This window comes from Myotis daubentonii, chromosome 3 (assembly GCF_963259705.1).
Source record: "Myotis daubentonii chromosome 3, mMyoDau2.1, whole genome shotgun sequence".
NCBI classification, from domain to species: Eukaryota; Metazoa; Chordata; class Mammalia; order Chiroptera; family Vespertilionidae; genus Myotis; species Myotis daubentonii.
Window position 1 is genome coordinate 3,718,172 of NC_081842.1, and position 15,093 is coordinate 3,733,264.

The window sequence follows — 15,093 nt, forward strand, 5'->3', positions numbered from 1 at the left end:
TTAAAACATATATTTTTCATTTCAGAGAGGAAGGGAGAGGGAGAGAGAGAAACATCAGTGATGAGAATCACTGGCCGGCTGCCTCCTGCACGCCCCCTCCTGGGGATGGAGCCCGAAACCCAGGCCTGTGTCCTGACCGGGAATGGAACCGGGCATAGGTTGGCGCTCAACCACTGACCAGGCGGGTCGGACTCACCACGGTGATTCGTAAAAAGGTCCCCACAATAGTCCCCCGAGAGGGTCCTCTCTCAGGGTGGCAGCTTTGTCGGACATCGGATCCATGTTCACGCAGAAGGTCCTCGGATGAGCTGCCCCTGGACCAGGGCTGCGCGCGGAGGCCCGACCTTCCGGCCGCGGTTCCGGGTCCGAGGAGCAGGCCTGCTCGTAGCTGCTCCCTCCGGCCCCGACTGGAGTTCAGACCTTCTTCTTGTAAAAAAAAAAACCCCAATCATTCCTAGTTTCCCAAATCAGCATCCCGCCCACCGCCGGCCTTTTAGCATCTGATGGGTTGGCAAAACCAGTGAGAACTGAGGTGAAACGCAGCCCGCAGCGCAGGGTAACTCACGGAGCCCCGTCCCCGCCCCCCAGGGTGACCGAGCTGACGGGGTACGAGCCGCAGGACCTGATCGAGAAGACCCTGTACCACCACGTGCACGGCTGCGACGCCTTCCACCTCCGCTACGCGCACCACCTCCGTGAGTACTGCCCACGCGGCCTGGCCCGGCGGCGGGGAGGAGGCCGGAGGGCGGGGGCGTCCCCGCTCGGGGCGACATGACCGTCCACTGTGCACACAGGAACGGTAAGCCTCAGGCCTGAGTCCTCCCTCGCACCCCTGGGCTCAAGCAGTTCCTGTTGTCAGTGCTCAGGCTCCCAGTGACATGGCAGGTGTGGGGGATGGTGTGGAAGCTTCTAGATTCTAGAGTGTGGATTTGGGACGAAGTTTCTCTGTGACGTCTGGGCACCAGTTGTAACAGAGCCGTTAAAGAGCCACACGGAGCCCTCAGAGCAGGGCAGTGGAGTCAGGGAGCCAACATCGGTCAATCCCGAGGGACGGTCGTGTTCATGACCCTCCTTTCACTGCTGAGGGTGCTGGGGTTCAGAGAGGGCGAGCCACACAGCAGGAGGTGGCAGAGCCGGGGCTGGGGGAGCTCGGGAGCCCACAGGCCTCCAGGCGGGGTGGAGTCCGTGTGGGAGAGTGAACACACAGCACCCGATGGGCCAACAGAGGCAGCTTGGGGCCCTTGGGTTGGGGGCGCTCTAGTCACGGAAATGCCTAAGAAGTGACTCTTCTGGGGTCCAAGTTTAGGCAGTGAATCTCTGGGATGGAGTGGACGCCTCATCCTCGCCGTGCAGCCCACGGTGCTGTGGCCGGCCTGGGGGTGCCCGTTCACGGGGTGCGAGGGCTGGCCCTGCCCGGTGCTAAGAGGCTCAGAGACGAGTGGCTGGGGCAGGCGGACGGCAGGCCCAGGGCTGCTCCACCTGCGGCCACGGCGTCTGGCTGGCCGTGGGGTGTGGATGGGGACCGCTGAGCTGCCAGGTCCTGGGGCGTTGTCCTGAGCCACTGCAGGCGGAGACCCGTGACGGGGGACACCCCTGCGCAGGCGTGGACGCTTCTTCCTAGAGACTCCACCCCCCCACTGCTGGGGGACAGTCCCCACCACTGAGGGAGGAGAGGGGGAGACCCAGCCCCGGGGGCTCCGAGCCCCCTCGGCCGAGGCAGGAGCGTGCTGGGGAGCCGCTGTGTCCTGCGGGCGAGTGGACAGCAAGCCCCTGACTCACATGGACGCGTCGTTCTACGCGGGGCTGCGGCGCGGAGAAGGAAAGCTTGTGGAGTTCAACCCTGACCTCCTGGTTCATGGGTCAGCGCTCAACCACTGAGCAGCACTGGCTTCCAGCCCCGTTTTCTACCCCTCCCCCCGCCCGGCCAACGGGAGAGGTGTTCCCAGGGGAAGTCGATACAGTGAGTGTTTGGAAAGGTAGTGAGACCTCCGTGCTGCCCAGCAGGGCTCCTGTTCCCGGACTTGACCTGGGCCCGTGGGGAGCTGGGCTCTGTCCATTCCCAGGGGAGCCAGGCGAGCCCCCCCAGGTAGAGTGAGGCCGCAGCTGTGCCAGGTGGGACCGGAGCTGGACGGCATGGCCCTCAGCCTTCAGCCCGTCGCAGCCCACGGTGGTCACACCCAGAGCCCGGCCGTCTGTGTCCCCAGGGGCCCGGCTTCCCCAGCTCACCGGGCTTCCCCCCAACAAGGGCTTTTCTCTGGGGTCCCCTGGATCCCAGGACACATGTGCTCGCCTCCCTCGGCCTTGGAGTCTCCGGACGGATCCAAAGGGACTGGAAGGGGAGGCGAGCCAGGGCCTCCGAGGAGCACAGAGCAGCCCGCGTGTGTGAGCCCAGAGGGAGCGTGGCTTTCTCGGCCAGACGGGCAGGAATCAGTAAATCAGAGGAAGCAAGAACCAGCGACACGGACAGTGATGGCGACCGTGCTACGACTCCGACCTTTCCCGCGGCCGGAAACCCCGAGGAGACGGTGCACAGAGCCAGGCCCCGGCGGGTGCAGACGGCAAATGGGCTTCTGTTTGCAACCGCTGGGGGACAAAGGTCTCCAAATGGAAGATGAAGGTGAAAGAGGGCGTTTCCCATCGCTGTGACCGACAGCACCGGGACGGGCTCCACGCTGGCCTCGCGGCCTCGGGCTGGACATGGACGGTGCAGCTTAACTCACCGAAGAGCTCCCCAGAGGCTCCCTCCGAGCAGAGTCGGGGAGCAGAGTCGGGAGGTGGCAGCGCTTGTCTTGGGGCCGCAGGGGTGGGGAACCCGCACTGCGGGGGAGGGGCTGAGAGCAGGAAGCGGGAAGTCATCCTCAAAGCCGTCCCGTGCCCCCCCCCCCCCCGATCGCTGGAAGCAGGTTGGACATTTATCATCACAGACTGACCCTTCTGCTGGGCGCCAAAGGGCACGCGACAGGCCAGTTCAGCCCATCGTCCAGGGTCAGGGTCAGGGTCAGGGTCGCTCTGCAGACGGCCCAGGGTGTGGCCTGTGGAAATGTCGCCCCAAGTGCAGGGCTTCCCATGTCTCCCCAACAAGCAGCGCGGCAGCAGGCAGGGCGGGGGGCTGTGTGGGGGCCACGCCGCATCCCGGACCCGCTCCCCCCAGGAGCACAAGGCTGGTCTCCGGCCTCCCGACGGCTCACTCTCTGAGACCCCCTCTTGGCCCCCCGCACGGAGGCAGGAGCCAGGAGAGGGCAGGCAGGGAGTCACTCGCCGATTTTCCCACGGCACGTGCTTTACCGTCCGGGGCCCTGTCGCCAAGTGCCGCGCACCTTGGGGCCGAAAAAGCAGAAATCCGGCTCCCGGCCTGGAGGGGGAGTCCGAGATCGAGGGGTTGGCTGCCGTGCTCCCTCTGGGGGCTCCAGGGGTGAATCTTCCCTCGTCTCCCCCACCTGCTGGCGGCGGCCGGCGCTCCTTGGCTTGTGGCCACGCACTCCCAGCTCCGCCCGTCTCCCTCTGCGTGTCGGCGTCTCCTCTGGCTGGATTTGGGGCCCTGATCCACCCCGATCCAGGAGGATCTCGTTGTGAGAGACTTCGTCACACTGCGAAGACCCCTTTCCCCGATACGGTCACTCACGGGTTCGGGGGTTAGGATGTAGAGGATCTCTCTTGGGAGGACACTCGTCTACCGATGGCAGGCATTTTCGGTGTCCTGCTCAGCTCCTAAAGTTCAGGACAGACGTAGAAATTATGCTTCAGGCCAGTCTGTCTTCCCAGGGAGGATTCCGGGGGAGCCAGGAAGGCCCCCGATTGGGGGGAAGCACATTTGTGGAACCAGAGTTTCCATCCCAAAGTCGCCTCAGACAAGCACGGCCGCTGGCTGTCACCTGGGCGTGGGCCCCGATTTCAGAGCCGCCTCGGCCTGCGAGGTCGGGGATATGGCTCCGAGGTGCACGGTCAGGAGCTTACGGAGGGGGTGCCCCCCCCGCCCCCCGTCCGTCCATCACGACCACAGCAGGGACTTATTCTAGATCATTCCAGCCCGGGATCCTTTCGGGCAGCTCTCTCAGACCACAGGCCGCAGGGCCGCGAGAGCAGGCTGAGAAGGGTCGTGACCAGACGTCTCGGATTTCCTCTTGGGGTGCTGTGCCGACGGTCGCCACGGGTCAGGGAAGAGCAGAAGGAAAGTACCCCACGTCCGTGTTTGGCCGCCTCAGAGCAGAGGCGGGGAGGCGGGAGAGAAGTCCGCGCTCTGTCCACCACGTGGGTCCTGATCTAAACTTGGAATGACCTGGCTTCCGTGTGTCCGGCTTTAAGATGGTGACAGACGGATCTTACGAATGTTGCCTGGAAACCAGGAAGAATGAGGTGTCCGGTCATACTCCTGGGGCTTGGCAAACGCTGCCAGGAGTGGGTTTCCCAGCAGAAGCAATGCGTGTTCCTCTGGGAGAAGGCACGGTCTCTGGGGAAACCCACCGGTGGGACCTCAGTCTGATTATGTCACATCTTTTGGGGCCATAAGCAAATTGGTTAATTAGGTCTCCCCTGATTGGCCCACCCCAGCCCCATATGTAGCTACACAGAACCTTCTGGAAGCTGCTGGCCCCTCCTCCCACAATGGCCACTTGGAGAAACGGGAGCTGGCCAAGGTCACAGTCAGGCAGGTCTCTGCCCCTTGTCTTTCCTTCACGTCCCCTTCCCTACACCTTCCTGTGATGTCACACCTTCCCCGTGATGTCCACGTTCCCTGTGATGTCACCCCCCCCGTGATGTCACACCTTCCCATCAGCCAGCAGGTCGTGGCTGCGGACACTCCGTCATGGCTTTGCCCTCTTCCCGCCGTGGCCCCGAATGACAAGCAGGGCTGCAGGGGACTCACTGGGGTCCAGTCCTTGTGCACAATTCCCGATTCCCGGGGGGTCGGTGCCCAGATGTGAAGTCGGGGCATCCGTTTCCCAGAAGCACCTGCTTTCCAGAGGCCGACCAGCTCCCGCTTCCATCACGTGACAGTGCCCGGCCCCGTGGATCAGCAGCGTCGCCCGCGGCCGTCTCCCGTGGTGGGAAAGTCACGTGCTCACGCCTGCCGGTCGTTTGCAGGGTATTTACAGGGCGCGCCGCTGCCGCCTGTCTAATTCCAGGACATTCTCCCCTCACCCCGGCCCCCTCGTCCTCCAGCCCGGCCCCGGCTCACCTGCTTTCCGCCCCCACGGTGTCCCTGTTCCGGACATTGCCGTCGCTGGAATCATGCCATACCGGTTCCTCTTTACATGTCTGTTGGTTGGGTGGCTGGATACGAGTTAAACCAGCGGGAACGTGGTTGCCAGTTGTGTGTGGTCTTTGGCGGCTGTTTGTTCGTGTCCTTCGCGCGTTACTGCGAGGGTCTCGGTGTCTCCATCGGTCTGGCTGAGCTCGCCCTCCGCTGAGGCTGGTCACACCCTGTCTGTCACGTGGCAGCAGGTTCTCTGCCCAGAACGTCTCCCTGCAGGTGTGAGAATGGCCGTCAGGTCCCCCAGCGCCGAAGCCACAGGTGCCACGGGGCCCAGGGGGCCGGGTGGAGAGGGCGGGGCTCTGCCTGGCGGTACCGGGGGTTGAATTTCTGTGTCTGTGGATCTCGGGGGGTGGGGGGTCCTCCAGCACCAGCTACTGCGGTCAGAGGCTTGGCCACCTCCCCGCCCCTGCCCCGCTGTCTGCTAGCTACAGGCCAGGCCAGCCACCTGGAGGAGCAGGGGTGCCTTTCTAGACGGCGCTGGCCTCCCCTGGGGAAGATAAGTCCGCCTTTCTCCTTCCCACCGCCCACCGGAGTCCCCTGCCCCACCCGCACCCCCAGCCCTCCCGCACCGGCCCGGAGGAGGCGGCGGTGTGTGCGTGCCCAGGCTCTGGGAGCCAGTGCCCAGCAGCCTGGCGTTGGCTCTGCACAGAGGCGGCCGCACGCCCGGTGCTCAGGCACTGCCACTCAAGCAGCGGTCTTCCCACATGAGCAACGCGGGGACTAACTCCCGGGAAAGCTCGGGTTGATGGGAAGAAAGCATGCGGCGACCGAGAAACAGTGTCACTGAATGCACAGGGGTTCTGGGCGCAGCAATGGACAGCAGGTGGACGCGTAGTTGAGTCACGTAACTTACTATCTTGTTTAATAACTACATCACTCCCCCCTCCGCCCCATCCCCACCTGTTACAGGGCTGGGGTTATAACATACTAGTAATTGTGGCGTTTGGAAATGTGAAAGGCAGACCCAGTGTTGTCACTCTGCCAGGGGAATGCTGACGGGGCTCACTGATGCCCAGTGAACGCAGTGGCTTTAAATTCGAGTTCTCAACAAGGGAGAGAAGAGAGCGCTCCTCCCATCCCTTGGAATCATTGGCAGAAATCATAAGAGAGAGAGGGCGGGGGGGAGGAGAGAGAGAAAGTGTGAGTGTATGTGTGAGAGAATGTGTGTGTGAGTGTGTGTGTGTGTGTGAGAGAGAGAGAGAGAGAGGGTGTAGGGTGTGTGCACAAGCATGCACCCTCCAGCAGGGAGAGCCGCCCTCTTTGTCAGGTTCCCGGAGGGCTCCTTGACCCCAGGCAGGTTCAGGGCCAGGGCTGTGGGTCACCCGGGGTCAGCGCCCCCACAGGCAGGGCTGCTAACGGTCCCTCGGGGCCCTGTCGCCTCTGCTTGCAGTGCTGGTGAAGGGCCAGGTCACCACCAAGTACTACCGGCTGCTCTCCAAGCTGGGCGGCTGGGTGTGGGTGCAGAGCTACGCCACCGTCGTGCACAACAGCCGCTCGTCCCGGCCCCACTGCATCGTGAGTGTCAATTATGTCCTCACGTAAGTCAGACGTATTTGTTTCTCTCCTTGCTCTCTCTCCTCCTGTCCCTCATCGACCGCTCCCATCAGCACCGTCTCTCTCTCTCTCTTTCTGGAACTTTCATTTGTCTCCTGTTTTGTTTGCATTTGAACACCCCGGTGGATTGGGAAGGTCCTGACCATCTCAGTACTCAGCACCGAGGGCCAGGTGCTGGGGGACAGGGGGCCCAGCTCCGGGCCGGGAGTGGGAGGGTCTGAGCCCAGGTGAGAGCGGGGGTGGGCAGAGGGAGGGCGGGCTGCTCCCCATCCTGAACAGGAGGGAAAGGATGCAGGTCCCGGACCCGACATACATGCTGACCCTCCCGTGCCTGCCCCTGCCCCTGCCCCTGCCCCTGCCCCTGCCCCTGCCATTTGGGATGGGGATAGCTCCACTCCCCCTCTTCCTATAGAGCCTATTGCGAATGATGGCAAAGATGTGGTCCCTTTTAAGCCCCAGAAGGTCAAGTTCAGTGACAAATGCTTTTAAGACCATTAGGAGGAACAGGACCTAAGTCTACCTGGGACCATATATTACCCCCCCCCCCCCCGCCCCCCGTGCTATGGTATGTTCTCACCGGGCACCTGGCTCTACCCGGAACTTGCTGGCCTTGTGCCCCCAGCCCGCGCTGAGCAGGGCCCTCCAGCTGCTCTGAGGCAGTGAGATTCAGGCGCCGCGTTCTCTCACGGGACGATAGGGCGCTGGGGTCTTGTTTTTTTTTATTAGAAACGGAGTGATTTTAGCAAAACTATAGGGACGAGAGCATTTTAGCCCCTAAACACTTTTCGAGCAAATAGATGTGACAGGGCCAGTAGTGTGGGCGGCCTCCCCTCCATGGGCACGAGGGCACTGAGGTGGCTCTTTAGGGCAAAAATGGGCCCCTGGACCCTCTAGGTTCCCACCCAGGCCTCCCTGGGGGCTCACAAGGCGGTGGGGCCACCGATGCTCGGAGACAGCGCCCACGGTCCCCAGGCCGTGTGTTTGGGGTCCCGGGGGATTGAAGAGAGCTGCACCCCCCTATTTCTGCCAAATAACACTGTCCTCACTCAGCATTTCTGGGGGCGCCACACCCGGGCTGCAGGGTGGCTTTTATAACGAGGGGGCCTGTCCTTTTCTCCAATCCCGCCCACACCGGCCTCTGAAATGGCCCCTGGAGCCTTGAGGGCGACCCCGCTGGGCGGTGCCGGGAGCCCCCCGCCAGCCGGCTGGACACGCCTGCCCCTCTCGCCTCGCAGGGACATGGAGTACAAGGAGCTGCAGCTGTCCCTGGACCAGGTGTCCACGGCCAAGTCCCAGGACTCCTGGAGGACCGCCCTGTCTACCTCACAAGAAGCTAGGAAGTTAGCCAAACCCAAAACCACGAAGATGAAGACGAAGCTGAGAACAAACCCTTACCCCCCGCAGGTAACACGGGCGGGTGGGCATCTTAGGGAGCGGCCCACGCTCATGGCCTAGCGGGGTCTCCCTGCCCGGCAGCATCCCTCTCGATGCGGGCACAGGCGAGGTGTGCAGGCCTGGCCTGGGCAGGGCCCCCTGGGCAGGCGCAGAGTCCACGGAGAGGTGGGTCCCAGCCCAGGGGCACCGTCTGTTTCCACGGCATTTAAAAAACAACAACACTTTTTCTCCCTTTTTCTTTTTAAAATATATTTTTATTGATTTGAGAGAGGAAGGGAGAGGGAAGATAGAAACATCAGTGATGAGAGAGAATCATGGATCGGTTGCCTCCTGCACCTCCCACGCTGGGGATCGAGCCCACAAACTGGGCCTGTGCCCTGACCGGGAATCGAACCCTGACCTCCTGGGTCATAGGCCGATGCTCAATCCCTGAGCCACGCCAGCGGCTCCTCTTTCTTTCTTTCCGTGGTTTGCGAGCTCTTAGAACTAGCAGGTGCCCTTGTGTGTGGTGCCGCCGGCTTGGGGAGAGGAGATGTTGTACCTGGGGGAGGGTCCCTGGGGTGCTGTCTGCCAGGCACCTGTCCCCAGTGGGACCTCGCGGTGGTGGCCGGAGGGGTCCAGCCCTGGGAGGGGTCGGGCTCCGGGCTCGGGCCTGAGGAGGCCCCCTTCACCACATCCTGTGCCACACAGCAGTTCAGCCCGTTCCCGATGGACAGACTGGAATGCGGCCAGCTGGCAAACTGGAGGGCCAGCCCCCCCACGGACGCCACGGCCCCCCCGGAACAGCAGCTGCACCCCGAAGGCGGCGACCTCCTGTACACCCCGCCCTACAGCCTGCCCTTCTCCTACCGCTACGGACACTGCCCCCTGGACCCCCACGTCTTCAGCAGCAAAAAGCCCGTGCTGCCGGCCAAATTCGGGCCCCAAGGGTCCCCGTGCGAGGTGGCGCGCTTTTTCCTGAGCGCGCTGCCAGCCGGCGGCGAGTGCCAGTGGCACTATGCCAACCCCCTGGTGCCTGGCAGCTCATCTCCAGCTAAAAACCTCTCTGAGCCACCGGTGAACACTGCCCGGCACAGCCTGGTGCCAAACTACGAAGGTGGGTCCCGTGGGCATGAGGGGCGGGGGCAGGACTGTGGACGGCGGTGGTGGCGGTGGGTGGCGGGTGGAGAAGGACCCTCACAGTTTGGGCACACTTCCCCTTTTTCCGCTTCTGAGTAGGGATCGTGGCGCTTTCCTGCTCTCAATGCCAGCGCCTCCTGTGAGAGGCTAAAGCCGGGTGACCGGTCCATGTGCTCAGAGGCACCAGTGACAGTAAAAGGGCGCAGGAGCCAGGCTCAGCCGCCCCCTGACATCCTGGCCTCTGCTCCCTCCCAGGGAGACGAAGTGATTTTCAAAGGCAGCTTCCACGTCCTGAGAAGGGCTCAGCTGCACGCATTTTACTTTTTAAAAAATATATATTTTTATTGATGTCAGAGGGGAAGGCAGAGAGAGAGAGATAGAAACATCAATGATGAGAGAATCATTGATTGGCTGCCTCCTGCACACCCCACACTGGAGATTGAGCCTGCAACCTGGGCATGTGCCCCGACCGGGAATTGAACTATGATCTCCTGGTTCATAGGTCGATGCCCAACCACTGAGCAACACCAGCCAGGCTGCACGTATTTTATAAGTTCACTAGAGGCCCGATGCACGAAATTTGTGTAAGAGTAGGCCTGCCTTCCCCCAGCTGCCGGCACTGGCTTCCCGCAGGCACCCGGGACCTGGGCTGGCTTCCCTCTGCTCCAGCTTTGTCCAGAAGGATGTCCGGAAGGATGTTGGGTCTAATTAGCATATTACCCTTTTATTATTATAGATGCTCTGCTCCAGCCAAAAATGAATAGAGGAGACTTGGTTTTCTTCCCATGCCAGTTTTCATAGTGCAGCAAACAGCAGTGGAAATTCAGGGCTCAGGGACAGAAACGTCACTCACCAACCCCGCCCCGACCAGGACTCAGTTTCTGTAACTGGGTTCCTAAGCCATGGGACATGCTTACCCTGGGGCTCGGCACACAGTAGGTGCCTGTCCTGCACACACTAGTTCCACAACAGAGAGACAGGAATGGTCCCTCAGCCAGCTCCTCCTGGTGGCTGGCAAGCAGAAAAAGGTCCCCCGTGGAGGTGCCACCCGCTGCCCTGGGCCCAGCAGACTCCTGTTTGCTCGCTGGGCCCACCCCAGGCAGACGGTAGGAGATGGGTTGAGGACTGGCTGCAGGAGGTATTTCCTTTTCACCCTGACCTGGCTACTGTGCAAAATGCAGACCAAGGCGGTGCAAACGCCCTGCAGGGGCCACTGGATGCAGAAAAGGATCCCATGCTCAGAGAGGATGGCCCCTGGGGCTCCCTCCCCCACCATCCTCTTTTTTTTAAATGTTTTTTATTGATTTTTAGAGAGAGAGGAAGGGAGAGGGAGAGAGAGATAGAAACATCAATGATGAGAAAGAATCATGGATCGGCTGCCTCCTGCACGCCCCACACTGGGGATCAAGCCAGCAACCTGGGCATGTGCCCTGACTGGGAATGGAACTGTGACCTCCTGGTTCATAGGTCGATGCTCAACCACTGAGCCACGCTGGCCGGGCCCCACCGTCCCCTCTGGAGGCAGGTAGGGCTCGGTCCTCCTGCTGCTCGGGCAGCTCTCAGCCTGTGCCCTGACCCTCGTTCCAGGCTGCGAAGGGCCTGGGAGAGCTCGAACCTCAGAGATGCCCAGGACGTGTTTTTCAGAAGTAACCGATTTAAGAACAAACTCCCAGCCACGGGGGCAGTACAGCCCTGCCTGTGGCCTGGGCGTGTCCCAGGCTTCTCAGATGTGGATCCCCAGTACCAGCTGGGCCCTCAGATAACCAAGGGTTCTGGGGCCTCCAAGGAAAGACAGAACCAAGCAGTAGCTGAAAACGTTGTCCATCTGAGTGGCTGAAAGAATTGCTTGCGTGGGCGTCGCCGGTGAGACAGCGGGGCTTGGGTTTTTAAATGGCTATTTTGAAAGCGAGAGGTTAATAACCACCTCATTTATCACGCACTTGGTGTAACATATGGCCCGGAGGTGCTAATTTGGGGCAATTTGTGGTCAACTTCCTGGTGTTTTCACATTAAAGAGAGACAAAGGGCCTTAAGGTAAAAGGCAGGAGGAGCCAGTTGGTGGCGAGCATCTGCTTAGGGGAGGTGGTTATTATATTAACCATGACAGCCCTGAAGGGAGCAGGGAGATTCTCACTCCTGTCCCCACTGAGGGATCAGCCAGAAAGGTGGGGCGACTGGGGCCCCTCCCCCAGGGCCGACCTCCAGACCAGCGCTGCCCAGCCTGGTAGCCATCAGCCACGTGAGGTGGGCCGTCGGACCGCACTCAAACGCAGGAACAAGAAATACTTTTATTTTTATAATCCTCACCCGGGGGTAATTTTCCCATTGATTTTTAGAGAGAGTGGAAGAGAGAGGGACAGAAACATCTCACATGGGTTGGTTGCCTCCTGCACGTGCCCCGACCAGGGCCCCGGCAGGAAGGAGCCTGTAATGGAGGGATGTGCCCTTGACCGCAATCGAACCCGGGACCTTTTGGTCCGCAGACCGAGGCTCTACCCACTGAGCCAAACCGGCCAGGGCACAAAGCATGGTTCGATCGCACCGTGAAATACTTGGGATATGTTGTATTGCATTAAGTATTAGTCATCTCACCTGGTTCCGCGCCTTAATGCGGCCACCGGAACATTGCAAATCGCATCTTAGGACTGGATGACGCGAGCCCGGGAGGCACAGGCGCAGGGACTGCGGGTTGAGCGCGGGTGGCGAGGGGCGGAGGCGGCGCCTTAGACCTTGGCCCTGCTTCCCCTCCGGGATGTCTAACCTGTCGCCTGTCCCCGCAGCGCCCGCCCCCGCGCGCAGGTTCGGCGAGGACACCGCGCCGCCGCCGCCCAGCTTCCCGAGCTGCGGCCACTACCGCGAGGAGCCCGCGCCCGGCCCGGCCAAGGCTGCCCGCCCGGCCCCGCGGGAAGGGGCGCGCCTGGCGCTGGCCCGCGCGGCGCCCGAGTGCTGCGCGCCGGCCCCCGAGCCCCCCGCGCCCGCGCAGCTGCCCTTCGTGCTGCTCAACTACCACCGCGTGCTGGCCCGGCGCGGGCCGCTGGGGGGCGCTGCGCCCGCCCCGCCCGCCCTCGCCTGCGGCCCCCACGCCCCGGAGGCGGCGGCCTCGGCGCACCGGCCCCGGCCCCCCGGCCCCGCCGCCGCCGCCGCGCCGCCCGCCGCGCCCCTGCCGCACTACCTGGGCGCCTCGGTGATCATCACCCACGGCAGGTGACCCGGCCGGCTCCGGCCAGGCCGCTGTGGCCCCGGTGTCCTAGCGTCCAGCTGAGGTCAGAGGGGCGAGCTGTATATGCACGATTTAAATTAATTTATACAGAGACGACTATTTTACTAGCACCCCGCCGCCGGCTGTTAGATTTTTACCGTAGATGCCATGAAGGCCGGCGGAGAGAGGACTGTCCCCCGCCCGAGGAGCGACTGCCCGACCGTGGTCCTCCAAGAGCCGGGTTTTCCTAAAGGGCAGAGCCCCACGAGTGACCTCAAACTACCCCGTGTTTGGGGCCACCTGGTGTCCTATTTTGAAATCAGGCTCGCGCGCCCTGCCTGCCTGCCCGGGATGCGCACTGCCCGCTGTGGGATTGGAGGAGTTTTGGCTCCGCCAGGGCCCTCCACCTGAGGGAGGAGAGCACCCTGAGGCGGTCAGATATGCGGGGTGGGGCTGGGGGCGGGCTGCCTGCATTCGGAGCCCTTTCAGATGTTTAAGTCCAGGCAGAAGGCGATTATCCTAAGTCCCATGAATAGACAATTCTCGTTAAGAGTCATGCATGAGTTTCATGAAACGTTGTTTTAACTCTTTAATACAAAAAGCCTACAGGCTGAGACCAAGGTGGCGAGCGTGCTTCTCAAGTACATCCACAGGCTCTTCCTTCTGAGCTCTGGGTAACACCAAGAGCAGCACCTGCAGAATGTTAAGCATTAAATGCAAAAAGGATGCACACAGCCAGAGAGTTTAGGAGATGGACACGTGGGTGACTTAGGCGCCCAATGCGATTGGCTACCCTTGTCAGGCAGGGTTACAAGGCAGAACCCCTCTGGCCCTGCAATCCCCAGGCTGTGCATGCTGCCAGCGCTGGTGAGTTCAACTGCATGTGCAACATGGGACATGGTCAGTGGACTGCGCCTCGCGGGGGGAAACGCGCTCCAGGCATGTCATGAAAATGATGTGCACAGTCTGCAGCATTTTCTATGCAGCAAAACGCCAGGCGAACACGTCATGTCCGTTACAGGCCAACAGAAACCTCTCATAAAGCACCAGCAGTGTTTTATACTTCCATTTTTATAGTTTTGTTTCAAGGTTTCACCATTTAAAAGTTGTGTCATAGCTCGATGCCTTGATCCACCATCTGTCAATTTGCTCCACACCATGAACACTCCGTGTTGGTTTTTCAAAAATGGTTTACTTTCGGGAAGACCCACCTGAGGGAAGGGCTTTCCACAAATGTCTCTAACTCATCGTCCTAGAACCAAAGTGCACCTTCGACTGAGAAAATGTGAAACCTGTTGCCAACCAAGTGTCACTGTGAGGACCTGCCTCCTTCCCGGGCAGCGTGTGGTCGGAGATGAAATTTGCAAGTTGAGGAGCACCTGTTGTTCAGCCAGGGGCTGGGTTACAAGAATGGGCGTCCGCCCTGCCGGCCTGCACTTAGCCGTACCTCATTAGCAAGCAGCCCTTTGCGAGTGCGTGCACATGAAACAAACCCGAGGGGTTACTGTTATGCTCACGAGTCTCATAATGAAACCGTGATTCCCAGAAGGTGGAGGTGTGATGAGCAGGTGTATCACCTGACATTTTTCAATAGAGCACAGCAAAATGCTTTTGCATCTACTTTGTTACTAGCCATTGGGGGCCACATTTAGTAAAAAACAAACCACAAAGGTTTTCGGGGCAAGTTAAGATCAAAGGTGACCGTGAAGAAAGAGCACTGTTGAAGATTTACTTGACAAAGAGTGTGCATGTACTTGAGAAGACTCCCCTGTCTAAACATCTTACGTGAAGTAAGATTCCTAGGCAAGTTGGCAGCAGGCAGTCAGCAGCTCGGTGCAAACTTAACAGAAGCAGTTACTATGGCAACTTAACAGTGTTACCTCCATGTTTGAGAGGCTGCACGTTAAGCTGGGGATATCACTTCTCAATTTCTGTGAGGGCCTGGCAGGGGAAGAGGAAGCATTTTAATAAATAGCCCCCCCCCCCCCCCCACACACACAAACTGTAGTGGGTCCTAACTTAATAGAAAGGCCAGATCGAATGGATTGAGAAATAAGCCCAGCTCAAGACTGACGGGGCCTCCACAGGGCCTCCCAGGGAAAGGAATTCCTTTATGTTCACGGAAGCCCTTTCTAGAAAAGCCATTCCATTCATACCTTTGCAGAGAAGTGAACGGGGTGGGATGCAGGGCCACTCAGAGATCTGCAAGAGCCTGTATTTTCTGCCTCCACATGTCCCCTCCTCACCCCGTCCTTTTAAATTCTACCCACGTCTTCCTCCCTTGGACCCTCTGGTCGGGAGCGGTTTATACGGTCAACGACTCCTGTATAAAGTCTATCTGAAGTTGTAATTTATGGTAACTGTAAGACAGTTAAGGTAGACTGCCACAGATAAGATGGAATAAAGACATTTTCAAATAAATGCTGGAAAATTGCAGTAGCTTAAAATGGTTAGTGAATCATAGCCCTGATCTAAAATGCATTATTCAAGCTGATCCTAAACTTAAGTATGATCTATAAGGTTAAATCTTAAAACTGGAAAGACAGATCAAGCAGTAAGAAAAAATACAAGA

At 60.2% G+C, this 15,093-nt stretch overlaps 1 protein-coding gene across 2 annotated transcripts in view; it reads left to right on the plus strand.

The window, feature by feature from the left end:
* Positions 1–15,093, plus strand: part of SIM2 (SIM bHLH transcription factor 2) — a 43,439-nt gene extending 28,346 nt beyond the window's left edge. The window contains exons 7-11 of one of the 2 annotated variants that reach the window (XM_059686442.1): positions 589–695; positions 6,645–6,792; positions 8,044–8,212; positions 8,894–9,299; positions 12,103–15,093. In XM_059686442.1, the coding sequence (XP_059542425.1) occupies positions 589–695; positions 6,645–6,792; positions 8,044–8,212; positions 8,894–9,299; positions 12,103–12,530 (1,258 nt within the window). In that variant the 3' untranslated portion in view covers positions 12,531–15,093. The remainder of the gene's footprint in view (positions 1–588; positions 696–6,644; positions 6,793–8,043; positions 8,213–8,893; positions 9,300–12,102) is intronic. The other variant, XM_059686443.1, reaches the window with a different exon arrangement.